Genomic DNA, 13046 nt, shown 5'->3' on the forward strand with positions numbered 1-13046 from the left:
ACTAATTTTTTTGTGTTTGTAATATAACTTACATGACAAATTTGCTGCTATCATGGGTATAATCTGATTTTAATATGTTCTATGAAGTACTCTGAGTAGAGCTTTTCCTAAACATTTTGTAACAGTCCTGAGTTCCTTTTTGCTGTCCTAAATTCGATTATTCTTCTTTTTTAGATGTTATTTTTAAATGTAGAATACTTAAAACAAAATCATTTTTTTCTTCATTCGAACAATATCATGTATATTAGCAGCCTTAATGAAAAAATTCGTAAGGGTTCCGCGGAACCCAGTGTCTCGCCTACTTTTGCTGTTAATCGCAGGCTCAACAAAATTGAGGAAAAAAATTAATAAAAATATTCCTCTCTATACTATCTTTTGATTGTAAGTAGCTTCTGTCCAAGTTTGGTAAAAATCCAGGATAATTTATGAATCTAATAAATGTTTTAAAAACTTAAACTGCAGAATGTATGTAATGTTGACTGGAAGAAAAACTAAGTCCATTTATAAGTAAAATATGGAAAAGATGGAACAAAATTTTATCAAAATTTCCTTCTAGATACTAGCTTTTGATCATAAACAAGCTTCTGTCCAAGTGTGGTACAAATCCAGGATAGTTTAAGAAAGTTGTTAAAATTTTAAAAACTTTATCCACAGAGTGAATGTAATGTTAACTGGCAGAAAAACTAAGTCCATTTATAAGTAAAATACGGAAAAAAATGGAATTTTTTTTTTACAAAATTTACTTCTGGATACTATCTTATGATCATAAACAACCTTCTTTCCAAGTTTGGTAGAAATCCAGGATAGTTTAAGAAAGTTATTAAAATTTCAAAAACTTTAACCACAGAGTGAATGTAATGTTTCCTGGCAGAAAAACTAAGTCCACTTATAAGTAAAATACGGAAAAAATGGAATTTTTTTTTACAAAATTTACTTTTGAATATAATCTTACGATCATAATCAAGCTTCTGTCCAAGTTTGGTAGAAATCCAGGATAGTTTAAGAAAGTTATTAAAATTTCAAAAACTTTAACCACAGAGTGAATGTAATGTTTCCTGGCAGAAAAACTAAGTCCACTTATAAGTAAAATATGGAAAAAATGGAATTTTTTTTTTACAAAATTTACTTTTGAATATAATCTTATGATCATAAACAAGCTTCTGTCCAAGTTTGGTAGAAATCCAGGATAGTTTAAGAAAGTTATTAAAATTTCAAAAACTTTAACCACAGAGTGAATATTTGTAGACGCCGCCGACGACGACGCCGCCGACGGAATGTAGGATCGCTATGTCTCGCTTTTTCGACAAAAGTCGAAGGCTCGACAAAAATCAAAGAAGTCAATAAATGAATTGTTTGACAACTTTTAATATACAAGTGTTCTTCTTATAGACAGTGTTTATTAGTTTGTAGCTTTATGTAACATATATATGTATATATATATATATTAGATTTTTCCATTATGTTTTGGCATAAATACCCACGATAAATGAAACTAAAATACTTGTTACACAAGCAGGAGTCTTGGCACTGTAAATTTTATTCAATCACTACTTGGAATGTGTTCTTAACAAGTCTGATTACTTTTTTATTATCTTGTTTAGGAACTTCCAATTTTTTTTAGTGATTTTGAACTGTTGCTATACTTGTAGGTTTTTACAGTTTAGTAAATATGTTATTTTATATTCTTGTTTGATGAGACAACCACGACAAACATGCTTTTAGGAAAGTCTATACTACATTATATGCTCCAGAAGCAAACATTTATGGTAGATGGGTCAATTTTTGTGTACATTGGGTACTACTTCCATGTTAAAAAGCTTCAACATGACAGAAAACTTCATACTGGTTTTCCTTTTTTTAGGGTTTTTTTTGTCAAACATTACTAAGAACAATGAAGAATCATACAATTTGCTACAGATCTGTATATTTCATTACTGATCATGCTAATAATATAGGTTCTCACTAAGACAAGTTAGGACTCCTGAAAATTTGTCTGGACTCATCATTTTCAGAACTGGTGAGTCCAAAGATAAATCAAGATTGAAAAATGTTAATTAAGAGAGACGAAAGATACCAAAGGGACATTCAAACTCATACATGCCATAAGCTGAAAATAAACTGACAACGCCATGGCTAAAAAAGAAAAAGACAAACAATAGTACACAAAACACAACATGGAAAACTTAAGACTGAGCAACAAGAATCCCACCAAAAATGTTGTATCAACTAAGCACACATACATGACATATCTGACATCATTTTATAGCAAAAGTTTAAAAGTAATCTAAACTTGGTGTCATTTCCTTGCTCTATTTTGACATATGACTGAATTAATAAATTATACTGCAATCAAATTTATTCTTCTCACTGTTAGACTCAAGGCCAACACTGAATGGTCCCTGATTGATTGATTGTTGGTTGCTTAACGTCCAGTGAAATGGTCCCTGAACTCAACAGCAAAAATCCAGTCCTTAGTGAGATACATTGAACCTGAAGAAGTATTGTAACTTGTTACATAAACATGCACCAATAACCTTTAGGGAGCTCATCAGGTAGCACCTGTCTGATATATGCATGTGACATGTATTAGACATCATAATAACAGTGCTATTTTATTTTCTTTTAAATATAAATAAGAAGATGTGGTATGAGTGCCAACGAGACACATATCCATCCAAGTCACAATGTTTTAAAAGTAAACAATTATAGGTTAAAGTACGGCCTTCAACACTGAGCATTGGCTCACACCGAACAGCAAGATATAAAGGGCCCCAAAAAGACTAGTGTAAAACAATTCAAACAGGAAAACCAAAAGAAACGAGAAACACTTATGAACCACACCAACAAACGACAACCAATGAAAAACAAGCTCCTGACTTAGGACAGGTGCATAAAAATGCAGCGGATTTAAATATTTTAACAGGCGCCAACCTTCACTCTAACATGAAACATTGGTATAATATTACAACATAAAAAGCCATATTTCATAGTAAAATTTGACAAAATGGCATCCATTGTAACTGTTGCATTACCTCTGATGTTTCATAAAATGGAGGCTTGAATTCTGCAGGAACTTCTCCTTTGTATGATTTTTCCAGGATCCAGGCTAGTGATGCTTGTAACTTTGCCTATAAAATTGAAAGTTTAAATTTATGTAAAAGTAAAACTTGTAATAAAATTGTATATTATTTTGCTACAGAGTATTTTTCTTTTAAAATATCACTGGGTGCCATTTTCGTCCAGTATTTTATACTACAAAGTTTATATAATAGACAGAATGTCAATGCGTCATAATCATATATGTAAACTTAATAAAAAGCATTGAAAGTTAGTACTGATGAAACATGCATGTTGGGTTTCTTTTACATTGAAAATGTGAACTAATGGAAATAACAGTTCTTAAATAACCATTATAATAGAAGTAAGAGAGATAGAGTTATCTACCTTTTGCAAAACTAGACTGTTCCACAAGGAACTTGCTTACATGATACATGCACGAAACAAAACTCACTCTTTTGAAGTTGAAATGCTATTGTGGTATTGAATTGAATAATAACCATGTACACAATACTTATCAAATCAATACACACATTTCTATTTTGTATGATTAGGTTACATGTAAATTTATATTAAATGTATACAATTATTATTCTAATATTTTCATAATTAAACACAAAGAAAAGAAATACAACAATCGATTAGATCAAAGACACAATAATTATAATTCCAAAATACGTCACTTCCGGAGAGTATAAAATATCAAAATTGGTAAAATTTGATGGACACGAATTTCTGGATCGTTCAATTTGTATTATCCGGAAATTTGGGTCTGCCAAAATTTACCGAGTTTGACATTTTATACTCTCGGGAAGTGACGTATTTTGGAAATTCTGGGAAATCATTTTGAAATAAAAGTAAATATTTGCTCACCTCAAATGGAATCATATCTTATTTTATCATTTCTTTTGGATATTGCTGGAAATATTTTGCATCAATAAGCACAAAAAAGGTAAGACTTTGTAACTATGCAAAAATTTCTAGCCGGCAATGAAGATTTCATGCCAAAATTGGGTCTCAAAGTTCCCCCAAAAATTCTCTCTCAAAGTCCAGACGTAAAAAAAATGGCTTCAGTGTTATGACGTCGTAGGACATGTAGGAAGGCGTCACAGAAAAAATTAAAATAGCCTTGCAAGACGTCATAATAATTTGGATTAGCAGAGGTTAAGAAATTTTGTTACAGCTCACTAGCCCAGGGCTAATTGGTAGCAGGATTTTACTAGCCCTGTTGGAAGAACTGCTAGCCCATCAAAACTGGCCTGCTAGCCTGAGTATGCCTTAAAAATTTAGAGTTTGACGCATTATAAATATGAATTCTATAAGCTTAACAATTTTTATCCCTTGTACAGTAGATTTTGGCAAATCGGATACCCAAAACTTATGTCAGTAAAAAAATATCCCATTAGCCGATATATTCAATTTATAGTCGATAATATTGTATATTCATCATTTTTTGTTCATTGAACATGTTGAATATTCTGCAATAATGAGTTGACCAAATCTGGAGATGGTGCAAGTCTTGACCACTGCTATACATGTATATATAAAATGATTGGAGTGATTTTTATCAGATACATCATCACGTTTGTGTAAAATAATTATCAGCTGGTTATATGAAATGCTCATATTTGTTTTCAGTTTTTAAACAGTCAGGGGACTTACTTAAATGAGTGATTTTCTAAATCACTGATTCAAGTAACATTATGTACATAAAGGTTGAAAGTAAGAGTTGTCTTTCTTAAATAATCACCTATTTAAGTAGTACAAATTAATCACTAGACTAAGTGATTTAATTTTATTGTAGCTTTAAATATAGAATACTACTGATCCAGGAACTAATTATGTTGCTAAAATTATCAGAACCAACATCTGTGTTGATAGGATGACCAGGTCATGTCAGGTGATGACCTTGTACTAAATCTAGGATAATGACATAAAAATCACTTGTTCAAGTATCATACCTTAATTTCCTTCCAAAAATTCACTTCTTTAAGTATTTTTATTTTAATAACCCCCACTAATTTCAACACCCCCAAACAGTGAAATTTTGATCGGGAACAGTAGAATTTTATTACATAATCTATAAGATGAAACCTTGAATTTTACAGGAAAAATACTCCCACTGCTGGGAAAAATCTGTTGAGAAAGTATCAGTTCATTATGTAAATCCATTTTTATAGCATTTTTTCAAGTAAAATAGAATTTGCAGCTAAATGATTGCATCAAAGGCATAAACCTTGATGCTAAAAAGAGGCAAAAAGTTCATTTTTTTCAATTTTACTAATGAAAAGATATTATCTAAAGCTATGTGTTTAAAATTTTGGTAAAACTACAAAATCACAATTTGTAACAAAACTTCAAATTTGCTACTTAAATAAGTGATTTAAAAATCACTTATTTCAATAAGTCCCCTGACTGTTAAATCCTATATTTATTAAAATAAGTCAAATGACCTCAAATATTTATGTGAATAAATATCAACCATCCACTGTTTGTGTCTTTTATATTTGTTTTATAAACGAGGTAATATCCATATTTACATCATTCACTTGTAAGCCAATTGTGGGCTATAAATAGATTACAAACTGAGTACAGTCTCCAAACTGAAATTATATTTGTGCTATAAATAGATTACAAACTGAGTACAGTCTCCAAACTGAAATTATATTTGTTATATATTTTATTTCTTTAAATTTCAAATTTATTTGAATATCAATGAAGATTATCATGATTGATGAAATATTATTGCATCAAGTTTAAGTTTTCTGAAGACTGTTTATGTTTAGGTCACGGTTCTGGAGGCTTCTTCACAGTATGTTTACAAAACAAAAAGGCGTCCATAACATGTGGTCAAATTTATATCTGACAAAAGTCAGGTTTCTACTGTCAAAAGGGATTCACATTTATATTGCAATAAATTATTCAGAAGGAGGTACAATCAGTTTACGTTATATTTCTCTGGTTGCATGAGCAATGTACATGTACAATACCCCATGTACTGAGAAATCGATATTGAATTCAACAGAAAGTACGGGATCCACCACGAGTTATTTGTTCTATTTTTAAATTAATACATGTACAAAATCAGGTCAAATTCCGGGAATCCCAGATGACATAGTTGAATCTGATTGGCTAAGATAGAAAATCTTTTTTGGAAACACCATGAATGTTTTGTCACTAGTCTGTCGAGCATATTGGGTTACAAGTTATGATTGCCTGAGGCCTAAATGCTGTAGTCCCGGGCGTTGGGCGTGTGGATTTTTTAACCCCTGATTAGGCGAACGGACCATGACTCATTCACAGGTAACACCAGACTCATATCAATAGAAACAAATAGTATTGACGAAAGCCTACATCTTGTTTGGATTTTTCAAAGGTCTCTGCTGACAAGCACTAAAGCAGAAGTAATGCCAGTATTCAAGACAGGGTCTGCTCGGTCTTTAATTTCATGTTATAATTAACCATAAGCTTTAAGTTATGTACCTTCTGAGAATCATACTCGTCCATTGGAACTATCTCTATGACTTCGTCTGAATTGTCCATTGTGTTTTTTTCAGTTAAAGCTGTTTACGATTTCAAAAACATCTTCTTCGCAAACAAATTACGAGGTAGACGAACTGAAGTCCAGTCACCATACTCTGATGAAAAGACCAATTTACAGTGAAAGTATATTTGTCAAAGGGACTAGACTCGTTTGGGGTGTTAATGAGCAGAACAAATTTTCGCTGTTATTGGAGAATTCACATCTTTTTCAGTGTCAAAATATATTTTCTCTGAAAATATTTTCTAAATGTATTTGCATTTATGCGCATGCGTTATTTTATGTTTTCGTTTCCTGTAGAATGGGATTTGTTTAAAATAAAGACTGCACTTCCGGCGTTAGACCCAGCGTCCGGCCTGAAAATACACGAGCGGTTATATTCATTTTCTTTTGTATTCAAATGAATCTTCTTCTGTATAACACATAAATGCATGAACGTCTTTGTGTTCTAACTCTAAACACATCAAGTTCTCAGTCGAGTAAGTTATCACACAAATAGATTAGCGATAAAGTAGATTTATAAAATTTAAAAAAACTTGTTTTTTAATGTTTCAATGGCGATTTTTTTAAATCATTTTGGCTTCTAATAAAGGAAAAGGTTGATATATTATGAAGATCAAGATTTTTAATAAAAAAAACTATTTTTGGTGCCAAAACCTAACAGGCGAAACGAAAAGACAATTGGTGGACCTTAAAACACAATATTCACTTGTAAATGTATCCAAACTAACAAAACTATACTTATTCATTTTTGTATTACCAATCTTGAGCTCAGACAACATATTTTTTTGGTAATAATACCGCTCTCTTCGCCAAGTCGGAGCAGATTATTTCAATATCATTTCTTGAATATTGCTAAGATGTGGTTTATGCTGTACCATTTTTTCTAAAACAATTCTACAAAGTATCATCATTGCACTTATTCATGCTGCGCCAGGTTCAGAAAAATTAAGATACAGAGAGTAAAAGAACCATTGTAGTAAAGTCAAATATGACAACTTTATAGTTTTGAAATGAAATATTAGAAATAAGCTTCAATCAGTTGATAAAATAAATGGCATAAAAATATTCGGTTTTTTCTCTCTCGATACAATGAAGGAGTGACTTTACTGAAGTTTCACCATAAATTTAATAACATGCATTACACCCCTAATAAACCAAATACTTTAATTCTTGAAAAAAAACCAGAGCCGGCCAATATTGTGTTTATAAAAAAGTAAAGATCATGATAATATATAGCAACAGAATAGAAAATAAATGATAATAATTGCATTAAGATAATTATGTTTCAATTCATTAAAAAATTACAAATTGATAATATTAGAAATTCATTATTAAACCACCTAATATACATGTGAAAATCTAGAAATAGCTAGAAATGGGTTACGCATGAACTACATTCTGTAGACCTGTGTGTTCAGCTATTAAAAGGAAAAGAATGTCAACATTGAAAGTGAAACAAGAATAAACCATTTGGTTGACTGAATCGATCCACAAAAACTCATTAACGATGATTAACATATTTTTATAACCTATAATATGAAATCAAACCGTGAGACCTAGAAAAATTCAATTGCACGAGTTCGCTATCTATTCATATCTATATTTATAATAGAAAAACAAAAGAAATGGAGTATCCATCCATGACACAAAATCAGTACATGCACAGCAAAAAAAAAACACATTATGTTTATATTGGGAAACATTGAAACGCTGCCTCCCTGTCACCAGAGATCATAGGGTCACACAGAAAAAGAGAGTTAAAAGGTCTATAAAGTGATAGGTTCGACGTCCAATTTTTACCGTCGGAATAGAACACGTTAAAGAAAGGGAAATCGTAATACTTGTGATTATATATATGATCCGTTCATCCTATTTTGACTCCTCAAAATTCAAGAGTCTATCCCAAATTGAGGTAAATTATGTGGCCTTCCAATAACCGTTTTGATTCCTAACATCACTGAAGAGACATTAATTGCCGAAATCCGGATATGGTGTACAAAAAATATTTGCACCTTTGTTTGCGGTATACCATCTTCGCCGCAAGTTTATTGTTTTCTGTTTGGTATTAAATTTAAAGTTAAGATCCATTTATTACACCTTGTGATCCGTTTATTTGGCAATCGCCAATGGCAGTCAGCAGGATTTAAGAACATTTGTTGTTCGACCTGTTAGTCAAATGCGTTTTGTTAAAATATACTTTTTCACTTTTTTGATCTTTTGGAAAATGTTGTTTGTGCTGTATTTAGACCCCTCTAACAAGAAATTTGTTTTGCATGCACACGTATAAAAATTGCGGTTTTTATCCAACGCAATCATAGGTTTGAACGTTGTTTTCAATTTAGACTTGTTTATATTTTTTCGTTTGGGCTTGTATTATATTTGCCTTCGGGTTTATATGATCCTTTCATCCTATTTTGACTCCTCAAAATTCAAGAGTCTATCCCAAATTGAGGTAAATTATGTGGCCTTCCAATAACCGTTTTGATTCCTAACATCACTGAAGAGACATTAATTGCCGAAATCCGGATATGGTGTACAAAAAATATTTGCACCTTTGTTTGCGGTATACCATCTTCGCCGCAAGTTTATTGTTTTCTGTTTGGTATTAAATTTAAAGTTAAGATCCATTTATTACACCTTGTGATCCGTTTATTTGGCAATCGCCAATGGCAGTCAGCAGGATTTAAGAACATTTGTTGTTCGACCTGTTAGTCAAATGCGTTTTGTTAAAATATACTTTTTCACTTTTTTGATCTTTTGGAAAATGTTGTTTGTGCTGTATTTAGACCCCTCTAACAAGAAATTTGTTTTGCATGCACACGTATAAAAATTGCAGTTTTTATCCAACGCAATCATAGGTTTGAACGTTGTTTTCAATTTAGACTTGTTTATATTTTTTCGTTTGGGCTTGTATTATATTTGCCTTCGGGTTTATATGATCCGTTCATCCTATTTTGACTCCTCAAAATTCAAGAGTCTATCCCAAATTGAGGTAAATTATGTGGCCTTCCAATAACCGTTTTGATTCCTAACATCACTGAAGACACATTAATTGCCGAAATCCGGATATGGTGTACAAAAAATATTTGCACCTTTGTTTGCGGTATACCATCTTCGCCGCAAGTTTATTGTTTTCTGTTTGGTATTAAATTTAAAGTTAAGATCCATTTATTACACCTTGTGATCCGTTTATTTGGCAATCGCCAATGGCAGTCAGCAGGATTTAAGAACATTTGTTGTTCGACCTGTTAGTCAAATGCGTTTTGTTAAAATATACTTTTTCACTTTTTTGATCTTTTGGAAAATGTTGTTTGTGCTGTATTTAGACCCCTCTAACAAGAAATTTGTTTTGCATGCACACGTATAAAAATTGCGGTTTTTATCCAACGCAATCATAGGTTTGAACGTTGTTTTCAATTTAGACTTGTTTATATTTTTTCGTTTGGGCTTGTATTATATTTGCCTTCGGGTTTATATGATCCGTTCATCCTATTTTGACTCCTCAAAATTCAAGAGTCTATCCCAAATTGAGGTAAATTATGTGGCCTTCCAATAACCGTTTTGATTCCTAACATCACTGAAGAGACATTAATTGCCGAAATCCGGATATGGTGTACAAAAACTATTTGCACCTTTGTTTGCGGTATACCATCTTCGCCGCAAGTTTATTGTTTTCTGTTTGGTATTAAATTTAAAGTTAAGATCCATTTATTACACCTTGTGATCCGTTTATTTGGCAATCGCCAATGGCAGTCAGCAGGATTTAAGAACATTTGTTGTTCGACCTGTTAGTCAAATGCGTATTGTTAAAATATACTTTTTCACTTTTTTGATCTTTTGGAAAATGTTGTTTGTGCTGTATTTAGACCCCTCTAACAAGAAATTTGTTTTGCATGCACACGTATAAAAATTGCGGTTTTTATCCAACGCAATCATAGGTTTGAACGTTGTTTTCAATTTAGACTTGTTTATATTTTTTCGTTTGGGCTTGTATTATATTTGCCTTCGGGTTTATATGATCCGTTCATCCTATTTTGACTCCTCAAAATTCAAGAGTCTATCCCAAATTGAGGTAAAATATGTGGCCTTCCAATAACCGTTTTGATTCCTAACATCACTGAAGAGACATTAATTGCCGAAATCCGGATATGGTGTACAAAAACTATTTGCACCTTTGTTTGCGGTATACCATCTTCGCCGCAAGTTTATTGTTTTCTGTTTGATATTAAATTTAAAGTTAAGATCCATTTATTACACCTTGTGATCCGTTTATTTGGCAATCGCCAATGGCAGTCAGCAGGATTTAAGAACATTTGTTGTTCGACCTGTTAGTCAAATGCGTTTTGTTAAAATATACTTTTTCACTTTTTTGATCTTTTGGAAAATGTTGTTTGTGCTGTATTTAGACCCCTCTAACAAGAAATTTGTTTTGCATGCACACGTATAAAAATTGCGGTTTTTATCCAACGCAATCATAGGTTTGAACGTTGTTTTCAATTTAGACTTGTTTATATTTTTTCGTTTGGGCTTGTATTATATTTGCCTTCGGGTTTATATGATCCGTTCATCCTATTTTGACTCCTCAAAATTCAAGAGTCTATCCCAAATTGAGGTAAATTATGTGGCCTTCCAATAACCGTTTTGATTCCTAACATCACTGAAGAGACATTAATTGCCGAAATCCGGATATGGTGTACAAAAAATATTTGCACCTTTGTTTGCGGTATACCATCTTCGCCGCAAGTTTATTGTTTTCTGTTTGGTATTAAATTTAAAGTTAAGATCCATTTATTACACCTTGTGATCCGTTTATTTGGCAATCGCCAATGGCAGTCAGCAGGATTTAAGAACATTTGTTGTTCGACCTGTTAGTCAAATGCGTTTTGTTAAAATATACTTTTTCACTTTTTTGATCTTTTGGAAAATGTTGTTTGTGCTGTATTTAGACCCCTCTAACAAGAAATTTGTTTTGCATGCACACGTATAAAAATTGCAGTTTTTATCCAACGCAATCATAGGTTTGAACGTTGTTTTCAATTTAGACTTGTTTATATTTTTTCGTTTGGGCTTGTATTATATTTGCCTTCGGGTTTATATGATCCGTTCATCCTATTTTGACTCCTCAAAATTCAAGAGTCTATCCCAAATTGAGGTAAATTATGTGGCCTTCCAATAACCGTTTTGATTCCTAACATCACTGAAGAGACATTAATTGCCGAAATCCGGATATGGTGTACAAAAAATATTTGCACCTTTGTTTGCGGTATACCATCTTCGCCGCAAGTTTATTGTTTTCTGTTTGGTATTAAATTTAAAGTTAAGATCCATTTATTACACCTTGTGATCCGTTTATTTGGCAATCGCCAATGGCAGTCAGCAGGATTTAAGAACATTTGTTGTTCGACCTGTTAGTCAAATGCGTTTTGTTAAAATATACTTTTTCACTTTTTTGATCTTTTGGAAAATGTTGTTTGTGCTGTATTTAGACCCCTCTAACAAGAAATTTGTTTTGCATGCACACGTATAAAAATTGCGGTTTTTATCCAACGCAATCATAGGTTTGAACGTTGTTTTCAATTTAGACTTGTTTATATTTTTTCGTTTGGGCTTGTATTATATTTGCCTTCGGGTTTATATGATCCGTTCATCCTATTTTGACTCCTCAAAATTCAAGAGTCTATCCCAAATTGAGGTAAATTATGTGGCCTTCCAATAACCGTTTTGATTCCTAACATCACTGAAGAGACATTAATTGCCGAAATCCGGATATGGTGTACAAAAAATATTTGCACCTTTGTTTGCGGTATACCATCTTCGCCGCAAGTTTATTGTTTTCTGTTTGGTATTAAATTTAAAGTTAAGATCCATTTATTACACCTTGTGATCCGTTTATTTGGCAATCGCCAATGGCAGTCAGCAGGATTTAAGAACATTTGTTGTTCGACCTGTTAGTCAAATGCGTTTTGTTAAAATATACTTTTTCACTTTTTTGATCTTTTGGAAAATGTTGTTTGTGTTGTATTTAGACCCCTCTAACAAGAAATTTGTTTTGCATACACACGTATAAAAATTGCGGTTTTTATCCAACGCAATCATAGGTTTGAACGTTGTTTTCAATTTAGACTTGTTTATATTTTTTCGTTTGGGCTTGTATTATATTTGCCTTCGGGTTTATATGATCCGTTCATCCTATTTTGACTCTTCAAAATTCAAGAATCTATCCCAAATTGAGGTAAATTATGTGGCCTTCCAATAACCGTTTTAATTCCTAACATCACTGAAGAGACATTAATTGCCGAAATCCGGATATGGTGTACAAAAAATATTTGCACCTTTGTTTGCGGTATACCATCTTCGCCGCAAGTTTATTGTTTTCTGTTTGGTATTAAATTTAAAGTTAAGATCCATTTATTACACCTTGTGATCTGTTTATTTGGCAATCGCC

General features: G+C 32.1%; 1 protein-coding gene across 2 annotated transcripts in view; it reads right to left on the reverse strand.

Annotated features, from left to right (window-relative positions):
• Window positions 1–6860, reverse strand: part of LOC127723487 (calmodulin-regulated spectrin-associated protein 1-like) — a 73383-nt gene extending 66523 nt beyond the window's left edge. For both annotated transcript variants that reach the window (XM_052230133.1, XM_052230132.1), the window contains exons 1-2: window positions 6541–6860; window positions 3033–3128 (exon numbers count right to left, since the gene is read on the reverse strand). In XM_052230133.1, the coding sequence (XP_052086093.1) occupies window positions 3033–3128; window positions 6541–6600 (156 nt within the window). In that variant the 5' untranslated portion in view covers window positions 6601–6860. The remainder of the gene's footprint in view (window positions 1–3032; window positions 3129–6540) is intronic.
• Window positions 6861–13046: the final 6186 nt, after the last annotated feature.

Source organism: Mytilus californianus, unplaced genomic scaffold (genome assembly GCF_021869535.1).
Source record: "Mytilus californianus isolate M0D057914Y unplaced genomic scaffold, xbMytCali1.0.p SCAF_13, whole genome shotgun sequence".
Lineage (NCBI taxonomy): Eukaryota > Metazoa > Mollusca > Bivalvia > Mytilida > Mytilidae > Mytilus > Mytilus californianus.